The following is a 17,928-nucleotide window of genomic DNA, read 5'->3' on the forward strand; positions in this document are numbered from 1 at the left end:
GATTACAGTTTGTATAGAGTTGATATGGCCACAGAAATTGTGGCTTTTCTTGTGCCTTGCAGGATCTAACTAATGATTTTGTTCACACCCACTTCAGTCGTCTTCAAGAGATAAAGAATTTGTCTTGGCTTGTGATTCCTCGGATATAATACAACCCCTGTCTCCTGGTCTGATATCCCCCGCACTAGTCTAAACCTTTACAGTACGGCACCAAACAAGCTTTTACCCATCCCCAGACTTGCCAGCCAATACCAGGCCAGATAATGGGTCGTCGTGTGCTGCCGACTTTCCCGTACTCAACGGGCTGGACCCTTGTAAAGATGACCTATCCCATGTCTTGAACACAACCTAGCAACCATCGAGATTTCCCTCACAAGAGGAACACAATGAGACCATGAATCTCCTCTTGTCAATCCTACTGCATGCATCCAGTTCAAAAGTCCGTGGGTCTTGAGGGATTGAACCCCTCGTCACAATCTCCCACATGCTTGTCTATCCCATTCTCCTCCTCGGCTTTTGATATTTGTTTTCTCCGACTTGCATGCGGGTAGATGTCTAGACTACATCTTCAACATCGTTCAGCTGAAACATCCTTCCACGGCAAATCTCACCTACAATGTCGCCTCGAACAAGTGGCCTTCTTGACAGCGATGACTGGGACGAAGTAAAGTCAGACTCGTCCTCACCAGACTGGGCCATCAGCAAAAATTACTGGAAGCCATCGCAAGCAGGTGGCAAGATAAAACAAGTTGTCAACAAAATCAGAGCCGCCATCCGTGCTCGATCAAGACCTCCCCCAGAGAATCTCCGTCCAACTGCCTACCTGGATGGTCTTCGCGGGTTCGCAGCTCTTTTGGTGTACATTCATCACAATGAACTATGGGCACATGGTATTCCTGAGCTAAACAAACCCTTTGAGAATGCGTTTGGCTACGAGGGGAAATACTATTTTGCCGCTTTCCCTGGCATACGACACTTCTTCACAGGCGGTCACTATGCCGTATCAACCTTTTTCATTATCTCAGGCTACGTGCTTTCTCTCAAGCCGATAAGTCTCATCCAAGCAGGAGAGTACATTCAGCTGGGCGATGTCATCGCATCGTCCTTTTTCAGAAGATGGATTCGTCTTTATTTACCCATCATTATGGCCATGATTATCTACATCACGTATTTGCACGTCTTTGGCGTGTGGGTGCGTATCATGACAAAGCAGAAAAGCTGGTATGATGAGATGTGGACATTTTACTACGAGTTCAAGAACTTCAGTTTCGTTTTCAAAGAAGGTGGCGAGCCGTGGTTGTCGTACAACAAACATCTGTGGTCTATCCCCGTGGAGTTTAAAGGCTCAGTTGTCGTTTTCACCGCCCAGATGGCATTTTCTCGATGTTCGAAAAATGCTCGTCTCTGGTGCGAGCTTGGACTCATTTTCTACTTTATGTACATTGCCGATGGATCGTTCAACGCCATGTTCATGTCTGGCATGCTTCTTTGCGATTTGGACGGCCTTGCAAAGAAGGGCGATCTTCCTCGATGGATGGCACGTTTTGAGCCGATGAAAGAGTTTATCTTTTACCACCTCCTTGTTTTCAGTCTCTTCCTGGGAGGCGTGCCATCTGAGAACAGCAATGTTGAGCAACTCGCCAAGAACAGAGGTTTCTACTACCTTTCGTGGTTCAAGCCGCAAGCTGTTTACGACTATAAATGGTTCTACTTGTTTTACGCAGCTGTGTTCCTGGTAGCCTCAATCCCTCGAATCTTTTGGCTCAAGAGCTTTTTCGAAACAAGATTCTGCCAGTATCTGGGTCACATCTCATACGCCTTGTATCTCTGCCATGGCCCAATTCTATGGGTTGTTGGAGAACGATTATACATGGCTGCAGGATGGCAGAACGACGACATGATGAAGAATATTCCTCACTGGGCGAACAAAATGCCTCTGTCAACGAAGGGACCCATGGGATTGGAATTGGCGTTCTTACTGCCTCAGCTGATCCTTGTGCCTTTGACATTTGGATTAGCTGACGTTGTGACAAGGGCTCTTGATACGCCCAGTGTCAAGTTTGCAGCCTGGCTATACAAGAAGGCTTTGGGAGATCCAATTAGCAAACAGGCTAGACATTGAAGTACAGTATTGTTGTAGATGCAGAATAAATCAACCTTAATTCGATGACATGTGTGTGCCTTTCCTGTGCATTGCCATCATGGTCTTCAGCTGCTTCGACTTGCGATGACAGCAGCTGAACAAGATTCGATATGCAGATACCCGATATCTCCTAGTTTGGAATCGCCTCTCATCCTCTGTGAATCTAACCAACCCATGAAGCGCTCTACAAGGCACGAGACATCGCTTCGTATTCATCAGGCCCAGCCTCTTTTCTACGCCGCAAAACACTACCTTACCCCAATTAAGATCTGCAACCCTCCAAGATCAGACAAAAACTCCCTTGTTCAGGAACCTGCGCCATTAACCAGCATGACATTACATTAGCGCCTCCCCGCATCAAGTCAAAAAGTACCTACTAGAAAAAAGCCTCGGCATGCATATGATTGTGTGTCGACGTCGAATTGCAGCCACATTGAATGTCACAATCAGGAACTGCCAAGGCATTTCTCCATCAATCTAGGGGAATTCTTCAGCTGAAGTTCCTAATGACCAAGATAAAAAAGACAGGGTCAACAATTGGCTCTTTGGTTGAGTTAGTTTACCGATATCTTCCCCGCCATAGTCACTCACCAAGATTTTCTAAGCTTGCGCTCTCATCCTCCGCAAAAATGACTACTCTCAATTCATATACCCTGCTCTTCTTTCGGAGTGTGGCTCAAATGAGGAATGGTTGAATGTTACACGGCGCATGCGCATATAGGAACGGTTGAATTAACTGTAGCATTACTCGGCCTCGTCATACGTATTTGGATCCATTGTCCAACACATTCTCTTGTCTCTGCATCTGCAGATTTCCGTTTTTAAGATGCTCATCCGAGACTCGCGGAAGCTTCTGCTCTTTGTCGTCCCAGTCCTGTTTTTCATCATTGTTGCTCTGAAACTCTATCTTGACCCCGCTGGCGTTCAAGACTGGGTTCCTTCTCAGCTCAAGAAGTCATCAAAAACTGAAGAGGTTCTCTCTGACCAAGAGTCAACACATGTATCAGATTCTCAGCCAACGCCTGAGGTAGAGACAGAACCTGCCCCGCAAGACGATAGTCCATTCGGAAAGGGTGTCATTCCTCAAGATATAAGCTCAACGCACAATGAACTCTTCTCACTATCTACAAAAGATAAAAAGTTCTTTGAGATAAAGTTCGAAGGTTTCACTGCGCTCAACCCAAACGTCATCCCGCATCCAACCCTCGATAACACATGGATCGTCGTGGCTCAATGGCTACAAGAAGGTGGCAACTCACTCTGGTTTGCAGAGCTTGTGTGCAATGCTGCCTTCAAAGATGATGTTCTTACATGTATTACCCATGCAGTAACGCTTCCAGTTACTCCTACTATAGGAGGCAATAAGTGTCAAGGCGACTTGTTATATTTCCATATGAGCATGGGTCCTCACGATGGACGCGTTTTCTATGGCCCTGAGAAGCCCTACACTACTTATGGCACAAACTCGTTGTTCACCTGCCTGGGTCAGTTTGTGCAAGACTTTCGCACGCTCGTCAGCTGGCCAGGCGACATGGCAAACCTTAGCGAGTTCAGAGTAGGCACTGAGCTTCAAAGGCCACAGCCATGGAGACCCATGGAGAAGAACTTTTTTCTCTTCTGGGACTCTAGTGGCAGCATGTATACTCATTACGACATTGCGCCTAAGAGAGTGTTTTCTCAGACGAATGCTGATGGTTCTGCTGGCCCTGACCTTGCTCCTGCTGCAACGGGCGATGAGCAATGCATGGCCAAATATCTTCCCAAACTCACATCAGATCTTGAGTCTGTCCATCAGACAACTAATTCCCTCTTAATCACAATGTGTCGACGGGACGAACCAATGTGCGTGCCGAATGATGAAAACACTTTCATCATGGTCATATACCAGCACAAGTCCTACTTTGACTACCACGCCGTATATGAACCATACGTTATGCTCTTCAAACAACGGGCTCCCTTTGAAGTCCACGCCCTGTCCAAGAAACCAATATGGATTCATGGTCGGAAACAGTATCCTGAAAAGTCGACTTCAGACATGTTTTATGTTACTTCGATGAGTTGGAAGAGTAAAGAGCAGAAGTACCATGGGTTCATTGGTGACGAGATGTTTCTGGGCTTCGGTATTGAAGATACGAGGACGGGAGGTATCGACATCCGGGCTGAAGACTTGGTAAAGGATATGGGGTTGTGCTTTGAAGCTTAGATCAAATGGCAGTCTTTGGTATTTAGAGCAATGGTTGTAGAAATTTCGCAGATATTGTATAATTATAATGAGTATGAATCCATCCTTAGTCTAGAATGAGATGCAGTTTTAAAGAACATGGGGCTACTCCCGTAGCCCTGGATAAGCTGAGAGAACAGCCTGTCCCCCCGTGTGAAGAAACAAAACATTCTTACCGTTCAACTGGTCTGTCTTGATAAGATCAAGTAAACCGGTGAATCCCTTTCCAGTGTAGACAGGATCAGTCAAGATACCTTCCATCCTTGCCAGCTTCTTCATCGCCTCAGCTGTGGGGTCGTTGAGTTGCCCGTACCCATCACCCAGATGGGAAGCATCAATCTCAAAGTCATCTGCAGTAATCTCGTCGGGAGATATTCCAATCTTTGATGCAGTAGTTTTGGCTATCTTGAGAACCAATTCTTCGGCATCCTTTTGGGACTTGTGCAAGACTGAAAATCCAATAAGGCGTTTCTTGGAACCTGGAACTTGCTCTTTTTGCGCAAGCTTTAATCCTGCGAGTAAACCTCCAAGGGTAGAACAAGACCCTGCCACGAGAGCAATGACATCAAAGGTTACACCGATCATCTTTTCTTGCTCTAGCAATTCAAACGCCCAACGAGCATAGCCCAGGCCACCAAGGGGATGAGAGCTGGCTCCGGGAGGAATCGAGTAGGGTTTTCGGCCACGCTCTTTAAGATTTGTGATGACAGTCTCTTCAGTAGTATCGGGCGGAAATGTCTCAGCACCGAGAATGGCGTTCGCTTGTATGTTGCCCAAGTATCTGTACTCGGCGTCATTCGAGGCAACGCGATCCGCAGGATAGAGAGCGACCTTTGAAATTAGTCAGTTATGGCCGTCCTCGTCAAGATAGCCTACACTCACTCTTAGACCAAGCCGAGCGGCAGCAGCAGAAGTTTGACACATGTGGTTCGACTGGATGCCGCCTGTGGTCACGATAGTATCTGCTCCCTTTGCGAGAGCATCTGCTAGCACATACTCGAGCTTGCGAACTTTGTTTCCGGCAAATGCAAGACCTGAGTTGCGATCTTCACGAGCTATCCATAGCTTGACATCGCTATTGACGGACTCTGCGAGACGGGATAGTAGTTCAATGTCAGTAGGTCGATTGAACAACAGTTGGACACGATCGATGTCGCTGAAAGGTGATGGAAGAGTGACCATGATATCTTGTGAACAAATAGGCAAAGTGAAGTATTAACAATGTTTCTTTTAAAATATGCTGTAATGCGTTTTGACGATTCGTTATGATTATTCCTAGATACTTGATGAAGGGCGTAAGGTTGACATTTGTGTATTATTAAGCATGATAGGTTGGTTGGTTGAAGCAAGGAAAGAGCAACATGAAGTTTGAGGAACAATGACGTGGTGTAAGAACCTTTTTCACGGTTACTACTCAGGCTCGCGCTATCGATAAGAACAAAGTTGAATTGTACCAATATTGTAAAAGAACAAATTATCAACAGGAGATTATTACCCTTATCAAAAGATACACCGACTTCTGTTGCTCGAACTCGTATTATTTATCCACTTGCTGTGGAATAACCTTAAAATGCAAATTACTTTCCTCGCCAAGCCCTGTTGTCCCGCTATCACATACCCTTTTGGGCAACTCACAGAGAGCACATCGATGGATCGACATCTTCAGCCCCCTCGAATGGCTCTCATCCAATGGAAACATTATTTTATACACTAATACATTCTCGCTATTCAAGTCAATATGAGAATGTTCCCGTTGACCAATCTCGGGCTTCTTTTCAATTACGGTGGCTCCCTGGCACGACATTGCTTCGGAACCAAGACTAAGAACCGGCAGTAAATATCATGTATGAAGAGTAGAGACAGAAACCGGAAGATGGGCTTCTCGGGGTCCGGGGTTGCCAAGACATTCTTTCATGTTTCCATTCTTCTACGTTGTTCCTCAAAATGAGACCCATTTCTTACGCAAATCTCAACACGGTAAGAATTACTTCAGTTGGATTAGGACACCAAAGCATATTTCTTGGCATCTCCATACAAACTGAATATAAACCCAAGACTGTAACTTCACTTGCGTTATCTCAAAGTATATCTAAGATTGTGTTGTCAGTTTAATCTTGAACCATCTCGAGGGAAATTTCACCGACAAGGTTCAACCCAAGACGTATCTTGGTTCCTTTATTTGCAAAATATCCATTTCTTTTTCCTAGTCATTCTTTACTTAACACAGCTGGTCAAGTCGTTCACTATGATGCCCAAACAGATACCTCCAGAAATGGAGAGTCATATGTCTGGACAATCCAACAAGCCCTTGTCGCGCCCGGCGCATGCTCTCCCAGCAGATACAGTGGCTCAAGAGCTCAGCACGAACCCCGATACTGGATTGAATGCCTCCGAGGCGTCTCAAAGGCTTGTTGAGTATGGTGCTAATGATCTCGGCGAGGAAGAGGGTGTCAAGCCCATCAAGATTTTCATCGCCCAGATCTGCAACTGCATGACTTTGGTAGGTATCAAAAACAGTAATCCATGGGCTTGACTGACTCACATAGGTGCTCATCCTTGCTTTGGCCGCTAGCTTTGGTATACAAGCTTGGATAGAAGGCGGCGCTCTTGCCATTATCATCCTTCTCAACCTCGTTATCGGTTTCTTCCAGGATCTTCAAGCCGCTCGAACCGTCCACTCTCTCAAGTCGTTAAGCCAGCCTACAACAAACGTCTTTCGAGATGGAAAGACCTTGACGATCCAAACGAGCGAAATCGTACCGGGCGACATCATCGACCTCAAGATGGGTGACTCTGTGCCTGCTGATATACGGCTGCTCGAAGTCGCCAACTTTGAGTCTAACGAGGCTTTGCTTACAGGAGAGTCGTTACCCGTTCGGAAAGCCCCTACGTTCCAATTTGATGATGATACAGGACCTGGCGACCGTCTCAATGTCTGCTACAGCTCCACAATTGTCACAAAAGGCCGTGGAAAGGGTGTCGTCTTCGCCACTGGAGCTTATACTGAGATTGGAGCTATTGCAGCTGCCTTGAAGGACACTGGACGGAAGAAGCGAGAGGTCACCAGAGACGAGAATGGTAAAGCATCATTTGGTGCTCATGTTACGAAGTGGCTTCTGACCGTCGCCGATATCATTGGCGAGTTCTTAGGTGTTAACGTGGGAACTCCATTGCAACAAAAGCTTTCGCAACTGTTCCTCTATGTTTTTGCTTTTGCTGTCGTCTGTGCTATCATTGTCCTAGCAGCCAATGGATTTGATCCTCGAAAAGATGTCATCATCTATGCCGTCGCGACAGCTGTGGGAACACTTCCTGTTTCTCTGATCCTGGTGTTGACAATTACGATGGCAGCCGGAACGAAGCAGATGGTGGGTCGGAAGGTCGTCGTAAGAAATATGCAGAGCTTGGAGGCTCTCGGCGGCGTTACCAGTAAGTAACAAACAAAGTTGTCGACGCCATTTGAAGGTTGTATGAGCTAACATTATGATAAGACATCTGCTCCGACAAGACCGGTACTCTCACCCAAGGAAAGATGGTCGTCAAAATGGCTTGGCTTCCTGGACATGGCACTTACTCTGTCGCCTCAACGAATGAACCATACAATCCCACAGTCGGCGACATCGATTATACCCCCGTCAAGCCAACAGAGCTAGCTACTCCTGGTGAAGAGTCAAAGTCACATACGATAAATCCCTTGGAAGAGCCTAACGCCATTGAAACTCTCAAGCACTATCTTAACATCGCTTCGCTTGCAAACTTGGCCGTTGTCAAGAAAGGAAGCAAGGATGGTGGCCCTGAAGAGTGGCTTGTACAAGGCGACCCAACTGAAATTGCCATACAGGTCTTTGTCTCTCGCTTCAACTGGAACCGAATGTCGTTGTCTTCTGGCCCTAACTCGCGATGGAGACAACTTGTGGAATTCCCGTTCGACTCTGATGTTAAGAAGATGTCGGCCGTATTTCAGGACACAGTGTCCAACGAGTTGTACATATTCACCAAAGGTGCAGTCGAGCGTGTCCTGAGCAGCTGTACATATATGGAAGTCTCTGGAGATATCGTACGTCTTGATGCAGCCGCCCATGAATCCATTTTGCAAAACATGGAAGGTTTCGCCCGTCTCGGTCTTCGAGTTCTTGCCCTGGCTAGTAGATCTCCCGTTCCAGTTCTACCAGAAGATTTATCATCCGTGATAGATCGGTCCGACTTTGAGAGAGACCTTGTTTTCCGCGGCCTCATTGGTATCTATGATCCTCCTCGGCCAGAAACTCGGGACAGTGTGCAGATGTGCCAGAAAGCTGGCATCAGTGTACACATGCTCACTGGTGATCACCCAGAGACTGCAAGAGCCATCGCTGCCGATGTGTCTATCATCCCGTCTCAGGAGAGGATGAAGATGGTACGTGCCGACATCGCAGACACGATGGTTATGGCGGCTCATGACTTTGATCATCTCTCTGACGCTGAACTTGACGCTTTGCCCGAGTTGCCTCTAGTCGTAGCTCGTTGCTCGCCTACGACAAAAGTACGTATGATTGAGGCTTTACACCGCCGTGGTCGCTACGTTGCCATGACAGGAGATGGTGTCAACGACAGCCCTAGCTTGAAACATGCAGACGTTGGTATCGCTATGGGCCTGAACGGGTCAGATGTCGCCAAGGAGTCTTCCGATATTATTCTGACAGATGATAACTTTGCTTCAATTCTCAATGCCATCGAAGAAGGACGTCGAATCTTTGATAATATTCAAAAGTTCATCCTTCATGTGCTCGCTGCCAACTTTGCATTTGTTATCTGCCTTCTCACAGGATTGGCGTTTAAAGATGAAAATGGTGTTTCTGTCTTTTTCATAACACCTGTGGAAATCATTTGGATGTTGTTAGTCGCTGGAGCTTTCACCGAGACGGGCCTGGGGTTTGAGCAAGCCAGTCCTGACATTCTTCGTCGACCACCCCATAGTGTAAGTAAATCAGACAATATCTGTCAAAAGTCAAGGCTAACCAGATTATAGCTCAAATACGGGGTTTTTACTCCCGAATTCCTCGTTGATCTGGTAGTTTACGGTATCCTGATGCTCATCAGCATTCTCGGCTCCTCTGTCGTTGTTCTTTACGGCTTCAACAGCCAGGGTCTCGGTCACGACTGCAACAGTACCTACTCGAAATCATGCGAGACAGTATTTTCTGCCCGGTCAACAGCTTTCGCAACCATGACGTGGGACTTTCTCTTATTCGCATGGCAACTTGTTGACTTTCGGCGCTCATTCTTTGCCGAGATCTTCGAAAAGGGTGGTAGTTTCAAGGCCTGGGGGCAGAGGCTCTGGAAAAACCCTTTCCTGTTTTGGTCTGTTACCCTCAGCTTTGTCTTTATACCACCTACACTGTATATCCCTGTCATCAACCGGGTGGTCTTTATGCATAGTCCCATTGACTGGGAATGGGGTGTTATCTTTATTGCTGTTGGCGTATTCTTTGCTGGAGCGGAGGGCTACAAGTGGGCGAAGCGAGTTTACTTTCGTCAGACTGTTGCGAAGGAATTTAGAAATGATATTTCAGATGTTGAGCTATATGTCTTTGGGAGATACATGGATGGTTCTGGGTCTAGTAGTGAATCTGGTCATGATGGTAAGAAGTGTTGATGATAGCGTCTGCAACTTACCTATGGAACACAGGTTTATCTTCAAGACACCTACGTCTGAATATCGTCATTTCCACATGCACCAATAAGATGCTTCATCTTTGTTAAGTTTTCGCATTCACCCTCCATCATATGAAGGGGCAGTGCAGCTTTTCACTAGAGGCAGGTGTTTATTTCACAATGTCTCAGTGGATAGATGTTGTGTGATTCCAGATACAGCTGATAATGTTTCACTACATACAATTGATATTCTTCGTCCATAATATATTGAAATATTTCACCCCATAATGCGTTTCTTCTTTTGTACTATTTATTTGCATTATTTAATGCTTCTACTCCATGCCAGCGACCAAGGAATATACCGTCGGCTAGCCAATTCAGTTAGGCCATTTTTTAGTGTTGGGCCTGGAATGTCCCCGCGTAAGCCGAGATAGGGGCCTTGAAAATGAGGCATACACTTATCAACCTCAATTCTTAGACATTCTGTAGCCTGGGCTTCAAATTAACCAAACATCTTACAAACCAGGAGCCAGGATTACAAGATCAACAAAATTATATCCATTTCTGCCACCAACAAACAAAGTCTTTCTCATTATAAACCGCTGTTCTTGACCTGCTTATTCTACGCTCATTTGCTTAACTCCGAATCGCCTCCGAGTCTTTGGTCCCTTAATAAGCAAAAGGGAGAGCAAAGGCTTCAATTGAAACTTGCATCTCAGATATCCAATGTCATCTTCACCCCCCGACAGCGAAACTATCACTGCTAGTAATGCTCCAGTCGCTAAGAAAGCCTGCCATAGCTGTCGTCGTGCTCGATTACGCTGCGACAAGTCTATCCCTCACTGCTCTAAATGCACTTCAAGGGGGGTTGAGTGTTTAGGCTACGGCCGCCTGTTCCTATGGACTGGATCAGTTGCCACGCGAGGAAAATTGGCTGGACAGAGCTCCAGTGCCTCGGTGTGTCGTTTGCCAAAACAGGGCGAAGCACAAGTCACTGAAGTGTCACCTGAAATACCTGATATGCAGATGGGCTCCTTCGATGCACAAGCTGTCGAATCTGGGTCTCGGGCCTTAGCGTCATCTCAAGAAAATCAACTCGTCCTTCAAGATAAGACTCAACCGTGGTCTCCCCCCTCACCTTCTTCACCAACTTCGCCAAGTTCACCATGGACACTTTGTGATCCTTTGTTTCAAGACATGACACATTCGCAACGGTGGTATTTGAATTATTGTACGACTTCACTCGAGACGCCAGTCTTCTAAAATGCTAATCCGTAACTCAGATTCAACTCGAGTCAGCATGGATCTCGTTGGTGATGAACAGACCAAAAGCAACAGGAATCCATATCTGAACCTTTTGCAACTCACAAATGAACATGCCTTTTTGCAACAAATTATCATCGCGGTGTCTGCTGCTCATATGTGCAACTTGTCAAGACCCTGGCTGGGTCCCAACTCATACACGAGAAAAGAAGCGCCAAAGAAATTACTCATGGACGCTCTCGTCGCCAAACAAAAAGGATTGCAAATGATGCCCGAAGCACTACGGAATATTGACACTATTGGAGCTGATGTGATTCTTGCTACTGTTTTGTTTCTCATCAACTCAGAGCTTATTGAATCTGGTTGGCAAAGTTGGAGGCCTCACCTTGAAGGAGCCAAGAAGCTTTTGAATATGACTGAACCATACGCAAGCTCCGATACAACATTGCGAGACTACATAGTAGCGGACTGCTATGTGTAAGTGGAGAGTCCTGATTTGTAGCAAACTAGTGGCTAACTGGTATTAAAACAGCTACTGCACTTTGAGCTTATCTTTCAACCCATCAACACCAGGCACTCAAGCGTTGTCTTTTGCCCCGGATCAAGTTAAGGCGACACTGTCTAGGACCGACAACTCCTTCTTTTGTTGTCCGCCCGAAGTTCTCGACATTCTACGCGAAACGGCACAGCTACTACATTCCGAATCGCAAGGAGCTGTTTCCAGCCAAGAGTCTTTGATGGGATTCACGAACTTGCTGGACCGCGCGCAACGCCTTGACGTTTTGAAGTGGGCAAAGGACAGAGTACCCGACTCCAACGAAGTAGCTCTCTGGAGCAGTTGCCGAACGGGCTCCGCGCACAGACTAGCAACATGTCTCTACATCATCCAGTCGGCGCCTGCGCTGCGCACTAGGATGCCAGACCAAGTTTGCAAAAGTCTCATCCAGGATCTTTATGACACGCTCTTACCGTTACCTGACGAGGACCCAAACTTCAAAGCCACGGGATGGCCCACCTTTATTTATGGGACGACGGCAAGGACTCCGGAGAGCCGGGCGTGGGTGATGGATCGATTAAAGATGGTGGCTGCAATATGCCCGTGGGGCTTTTTGTACTCTGCGATTGATACGCTGCAGATTCTCTGGGAGAATGATACTGAAGGCGAAGGGTATATGAATTGGGTCAAGAAGCTCAAGGATTTGAACGTCGACTTTTTGATGGTGTAGGTCTGGAGCTGAGATGGGATCATGGGAACACAGGACATTTTTGATACCACAGCAATGACATTTAAGCCATCTGACGAGAGCGATACGATATTGGAAATAAAATCAAGACAACGCTTACATCAACTCCGTTTAATTTAAAAATTTCAAGGAGCTCATCGTCAGGTTTTTCCTTGAATACCCGTTAGGCTGCGACAATCCTTGCCCTTAACCTAGGTTGTAGGAGGCTTTGACCATGAGACATTTTGTTACGTTCCGTGCGCGAATGAAGGAGGCAAGTTGTGCAGTCCGAAAATGGCCATATTAGAGTAACGGATACAACGGAGTAGGGATATTTAAAGAATGTCTAAAGTTTAGTCTGTGGCAATTAGAAGTCTTTCATATTGCCGTGTAGACTAACCAACTGTTGGTTAATTGTGTTTTTATCGGGTGACTAAGCTTTTCGCTAAGCCCATTCGTCAATGGCGGCGCATCAAGCATTCCTCGCGAAATCAACACGGCAAAAACCGTCATGGATCTCTTTCTTGTGCATGTATGCGACAGGTCAAGTCTGAAGACCACACCATGTTCAACGCTGTAAAGCAATAGAATTGCCGAAACATATGGCCAAAAAGTCGTTATTGACAATCAAGGATCATTCATCGTCCAGTGTCTATGCACGCGACCTTATCTCCCCACGGAAGTGGTGTGCCGTCTTGCACACCTTCGCTCGTCTACCATGACATCAACAGCTTAAACCCGTCGATCCAACCCGTACCAAACGTACCACAATTTTGCAACGCTTCTACCTATTGAGGCATCGCTCCGGTCTCCCCATTGCGGCCCGACCAGGGTTTATTTATCTTTGACGAACCTGCTGGTGGGGATCGCAAAATAGGTCGAAAAAGATTATATGGGGATTTTGCACCATACTTATAAGAGGGAAAAAATCCCATTCCCATTCACTCCCCCCCCCCTTCTGCTGCTGTACTACTTACTCTGTACTACAGGCTTTCCAACTTTTTGGCATATCGTACAATGTCTTGCTGACTCTCGATCGATATCCTCCATACCCATACCTATCCTCCTTAACGCGAGTGAATGCGGCTCCGAGGAGCCGTTTGCCCTAAGACGATACAAATACGTATATATACGAAAACTCCACATAAACCAATCACCTCTGCAAATCATCGCGGATGGCCGTTCCGTCTACTCGCGATCTCGATGAAGTCCTCCCGGGCACAAGACGTCTGTTCGCCGACGAAAGAGCAAGCGTCGCCTCAAGTGATACCAGTGTCGAAAAGCATGGCGATGTCATCCTCGTCCCTCCTCCGACAAAGTCCCCCAACGATCCGCTGAACTGGAGTCTTGCGCGCAAGATTTGGCACTCGTTTCTGGTGTGTTACATTGTCACTCTGACTGCTGCTACATCTAATGTTGCCGGCGCTGCCAGTGTGGGTGTCAACGAGAAGTACGGCATCAGCTACGATGTGTTCAACACTGGCGCGGGTGTACTCTTTGTGGCGATTGGATACTGGACTCTTCTGAGTTCGCCAGCGACTCATCTTTACGGACGACGTATTTTATACTTGGTCGGAACGGTATGGGGTCTTATCGGAAATATCTGGTTCGGTCACTTGACCAACACTTCTGATACGGTCTGGTCTCAGCTCTTCGTTGGGGCCTCTGAGTCTGTCGCAGAGGCCGTTGTTCAGCTTTCCCTGCTGGATATTTGGTTCGAGCACCAAAATGGCACATCGCTGGGTATGTATACACTTGCGACGACAGTCGGTACCTATGTTGGACCTCTAATCGGTGGTCACTTGGCTGAGAACATTGGCTGGCGCTGGATTGGCCACATGGGTGCTATTGCTTCGGGCTTCACTCTGCTTCTCTTCTACTTTGGTCTTGAGGAGACTGCTTTCGAGCGCGGTCGCTATATCGATCTTGACCGAGTTGCAGAGCGTGATGCCGCCCATGGTAATTTTGAGGGTGTTCCTGAGCCCACCCCAATCCATCAGGGCGATCACGTCGTCACGAAGGATGCGACGGAGAAGGGACTATCTCCACATCTAGACGAGGAGGTTGCGATCGCACGGGATACTTCTACGCGACGCCGTGAAGAGGTTGAGCGCAACAGACTGTCCGATTCATTCGCGCGCAAGAAGTCGTACTGGCAGCGCATTGCCCTCATCACACCAGCGTCCAACTTGCGCGGAATGGGCTTGGTGCAGTATGTCCATCGCCTATGGCATACCATGCGCGTCTTTACCTTTCCCGCCGTTTGGTTCGCTGGTCTACAATGGGGAATGCAGAACATTGCTCTGTCTTTCTACCTCACAGTTGAGGAGGATTACTGGGTGAATGAGCCGTACAACTACAGCGACTCTGCCGTTGCCAACATGAACATTCCGACTCTGATTGGAAGTATCATCGGATGTTTCTACGGCGGATACTGTAGTGACAAGTTCATTCTCTGGATGGCGAAGCGCAACAATGGTATCATGGAGGCCGAGTACCGTCTCTACCTCATGGTTCTTTGCGTCGTCATCTTTCCCTTGGGTATGTGGCTATTCGGCATTGGATCAGCTCAGCATTGGGACTGGCCCATTCCGTACGTCGCTCTTGGCTTCATCGGCTTTGGGTACGGCTGCGCTGGTGATCTTAGCATCACATACCTCGCTGACAGTTACCCGGACATGGTCCTTGAGGGTATGGTAGGCGTGGCTGTTATCAATAACAGCATCGCTACCATCTTCACATTTGTGTGTAGTTATTGGATTGATACAGGTCTGCAGAACTGCTTCATTGAACTTGGTGTTCTGAGCTTTGTTATCATCATGACTTCTCTTCCCATGGCGGTCTGGGGTAAGGCGTCCCGTCGCTGGACTTTGGAGCGATATGCCAACTTTTTGCGCATCCGCGATGGCATGGATGTTTAGTTAAAGAGAATAGGTATGGTTCTCTGTTATGGACCGCAAGATCTTTCAACAACAAATTGTTTGAGTGGTGGAGGTTGATTGACTCGATCTACCCCATCACGATAGTCAAGTCGATGTTTCGTTTATGCGTAACATTCTTTTTATACTTCTTGGTAGTTATATAGGTAGTTTAGATATATAGCCATATTCTTTTTATTTTACCCTTCTCTTATGATACCATCATGAATCTGGCCTATTGTTCAACTTCGTTTCCACTTCTAACCCCACCGTCTCGATGGGCTCACGACTGACCATGAAGCTGGCGTTCCCCGATACCGCCCATACGTCGTGCACCCTTATGCAGCTGACTCCGTTAACTACAGTGCCCGATACTAAGCCCCTGTATGCCTTCACCTTACCCTTTTAAGTTCGTCCCCCAACGTCTTAACCTCATCCAATACCTCAGCTCTGGCCGACAAGACAAAAGTCCAAATCCGGAATGACTTCAACTAGTCTGCCCTTACTTTCCACCTCTACAACAAAGCTCATATCCAAATCTATCATGCGCTCTGACAAACATAGCCCAATTCCGCGCTTTCACCGTTACACTATCCTATTAATGGATCTGTGCCCCTGCTTCATAGGGATCTAGATGCGTCGCTAACAGCTGATTCCCCTTTGACGATTGGGCCTGTGGCGTTTAGATGTCGCCCAACCGTTAACCAACCATGCGCTAGCAAAGAAAAACATGCAAGGCTGAGAAAGGATGGCAATAGACTCTCGGTGCTAGAATGTATCTATTGAAGCCGTTGAGACTTGCTATGGTGCTAGGTAATACGTCGTTCAGGGGGAGATGTTTGTTCGAGTAGAGCTGGATTTCAGCTGAATCTTGAATCAGATACAAATAGTTGTCCGAGTTCCTGGGCATGGTTTGGTTAGAAATAACCTTCAAACGATACTCCTCTCAACTCTTACCCATCTTACTTTGAAAATTACCGACCCCTCCACCATGAAGTTCGCCATCATTGCCGCTCTCTTGGCCCCTGTCATGGCTGTCAACATCCCCAGGGAACTCCAGGAACGTACCGGTCAGTGCGGTGACAACTGCGCTCGTGCTGTCGTTCCTGGTTTCCGTGGCCCTGCCGTCGTTGCCTCTTACAAGGCTGAGTGTGAAACTTACCTCAAGGTGACCATCACTCCTGAGGCTAGGTCAGTAATCATCAACAATCTCCATTGATCGTCTGAGCTAAGTTAAAAGTATAGCACTGTATATGTCACCAAGTCTGTTCCTACCTATGCTAGTGCTTGCTCGGGGGAGACTCGCTATCTGACTGCTTGTTCTTGTGCTGGCGCTTCTGCTGTTACTGTTGAGGCACCTACGCCTACCGTTACCAAGGCTGTCTATGTATGAGTGACGGCAACTCGTGTAAATAGACAAAGACATTGGTAATTCAACTATAGGCTGTCAGAAAGATTATCTGAGTTGACTTTCGAGGTTTTACATTGGGTTATTTATTGATAAAGTTGGTGCTCTTAACCATCTAGAAAAGTCCAATTCTGAATAAAGTCAAAGAATACCTCCTAGTTAAATTATTTCACTTACCTAGGTATACAAGGACCAAAGGCTGACAATCTTGGACAGATAATTTTCTAACCTTTTCGTAACACCAAGGGGCCTAATTCTACTAACCCCTTACTATTACAAAATACCAAAACCTCAATTCATTTTTCGACTGTCTATGGCCAACAGAGCAATCATACTCTCGCCTACCTATCTCAATCTGAATCAGGCGAACCCGGCCAGTCTCTTTCTCCTTGCAACGGTATGACTTCCAATATGGGTAGTCTGCTAACACATGGCCCTTCCCAATTGTACGAAAACACATTCGGAACTAATGGCCAGCACCCAGAACCTCGGCGTATTCTCCTAAGCTTTTCATCAAATACCGATAATATCGGGAAGGAGGCATTCGACCATTTTGTGAAGGGAGGCTGAAGAGAGCTTTGATATAGTAGAGACATGAAGAAGGAAGTTACTACCTAGACAGGACAATAGAATGAACTTCCTTCTTGGGTGGTTATCAACTTCCTACAATTGATCTGAAACTACGAGAGTGCGCTTTCCCATTGAATCAATTTATGCTGCACTTAATCGAATCTTCCTCCATCTTGTTTTCTTTTCTTTTTCTTTTTCTTTTTCTTCCCCAGTCAAATATTTTCAAAATGAGAAATTTGTGAGTCTACTCTAAATCGCAGACATCATACACTCTGAATCACAGACACTAACTTGAATAATATTACAATCGCTTTCACCACCACCGCCGCACCCACCGTCAGTAGCGGCCAGGCCAGCCAACCAGCCAGCCCAAGCCTCATCATCCTCCCTTCAATACTCTCCTCGCGCCTCCACACTCCGGGGATTTGGAGACGCCCCTGCCCCCACGGACCGGTAAGTTCATGTTATCTATCTTCCTTTGGCCTAGCAATGGGAAGAGACTGAAGCTAACATTTATGTACTTTGATAGAAACCCTTCGGAAACCGTC

General features: G+C 46.8%; 6 protein-coding genes across 6 annotated transcripts; 5 read left to right on the forward strand and 1 right to left on the reverse strand.

The window, feature by feature from the left end:
• The first annotated feature begins 266 nt into the window (after positions 1-266).
• EDB82DRAFT_485255 (acyltransferase 3) lies at positions 267-2,182 on the forward strand. Its single transcript, XM_025731290.2, has one exon. It carries the CDS (start codon positions 617-619, stop codon positions 2,120-2,122), a length of 1,506 nt encoding a protein of 501 aa, XP_025590329.1. The 5' UTR covers positions 267-616; the 3' UTR covers positions 2,123-2,182.
• Positions 2,183-2,620: 438 nt separating this feature from the next.
• EDB82DRAFT_485257 (uncharacterized protein) lies at positions 2,621-4,376 on the forward strand. The gene is made up of 2 exons (XM_025731289.2): positions 2,621-2,686; positions 2,735-4,376. Exon 2 carries the CDS (start codon positions 2,970-2,972, stop codon positions 4,344-4,346), a length of 1,377 nt encoding a protein of 458 aa, XP_025590328.1. The 5' UTR covers positions 2,621-2,686; positions 2,735-2,969; the 3' UTR covers positions 4,347-4,376.
• On the reverse strand, positions 4,377-5,857 carry EDB82DRAFT_456086 (tryptophan synthase beta subunit-like PLP-dependent enzyme). The gene is made up of 2 exons (XM_025731287.2): positions 5,247-5,857; positions 4,377-5,195 (listed from the first exon to the last, which is right to left on the reverse strand). The coding sequence occupies exons 1-2, from the start codon at positions 5,544-5,546 to the stop codon at positions 4,470-4,472; spliced, it is 1,026 nt and encodes a 341-aa protein (XP_025590327.1). The 5' UTR covers positions 5,547-5,857; the 3' UTR covers positions 4,377-4,469.
• A 752-nt stretch (positions 5,858-6,609) lies between these two features.
• Positions 6,610-12,552, forward strand: EDB82DRAFT_519872 (uncharacterized protein; the record flags this gene model as incomplete). The annotated part of the gene is made up of 7 exons (XM_025731286.2): positions 6,610-6,864; positions 6,911-7,793; positions 7,856-9,321; positions 9,373-9,985; positions 11,282-11,738; positions 11,794-12,483; positions 12,540-12,552. 7 exons carry the CDS (start codon positions 6,610-6,612, stop codon positions 12,550-12,552), a joined length of 4,377 nt encoding a protein of 1,458 aa, XP_025590326.2.
• Positions 12,553-13,366: 814 nt separating this feature from the next.
• EDB82DRAFT_33884 (major facilitator superfamily domain-containing protein) lies at positions 13,367-15,608 on the forward strand. The gene has a single exon (XM_025731284.2). It carries the CDS (start codon positions 13,660-13,662, stop codon positions 15,403-15,405), a length of 1,746 nt encoding a protein of 581 aa, XP_025590324.1. The 5' UTR covers positions 13,367-13,659; the 3' UTR covers positions 15,406-15,608.
• Positions 15,609-16,393: 785 nt separating this feature from the next.
• Positions 16,394-16,795, forward strand: EDB82DRAFT_532231 (uncharacterized protein; the record flags this gene model as incomplete). Its single annotated transcript, XM_025731283.1, has 2 exons — positions 16,394-16,593; positions 16,648-16,795. 2 exons carry the CDS (start codon positions 16,394-16,396, stop codon positions 16,793-16,795), a joined length of 348 nt encoding a protein of 115 aa, XP_025590323.1.
• Positions 16,796-17,928: the final 1,133 nt, after the last annotated feature.

The sequence above is a fragment of the Fusarium venenatum genome (assembly GCF_020744135.1).
Source record: "Fusarium venenatum strain MPI-CAGE-CH-0201 chromosome Unknown EDB82scaffold_1, whole genome shotgun sequence".
Lineage (NCBI taxonomy): Eukaryota > Fungi > Ascomycota > Sordariomycetes > Hypocreales > Nectriaceae > Fusarium > Fusarium venenatum.

What these genes read in the sequence shown, in the direction of transcription:
- EDB82DRAFT_485255 (XM_025731290.2), top strand. Translation starts at nt 617, where the DNA reads ATGTCGCCTCGAACAAGTGGCCTTCTTGACAGCGATGACTGGGACGAA.
- EDB82DRAFT_485257 (XM_025731289.2), top strand. Translation starts at nt 2,970, where the DNA reads ATGCTCATCCGAGACTCGCGGAAGCTTCTGCTCTTTGTCGTCCCAGTC.
- EDB82DRAFT_456086 (XM_025731287.2), bottom strand. Translation starts at nt 5,546, where the DNA reads ATGGTCACTCTTCCATCACCTTTCAGCGACATCGATCGTGTCCAACTG. An exon ending in CCGCTCGGCTTGGTCTAAGA is followed by an intron (nt 5,196 to 5,246) that starts GTGAGTGTAGGC and finishes CTAATTTCAAAG; the next exon opens with GTCGCTCTCTATCCTGCGGA.
- EDB82DRAFT_33884 (XM_025731284.2), top strand. Translation starts at nt 13,660, where the DNA reads ATGGCCGTTCCGTCTACTCGCGATCTCGATGAAGTCCTCCCGGGCACA.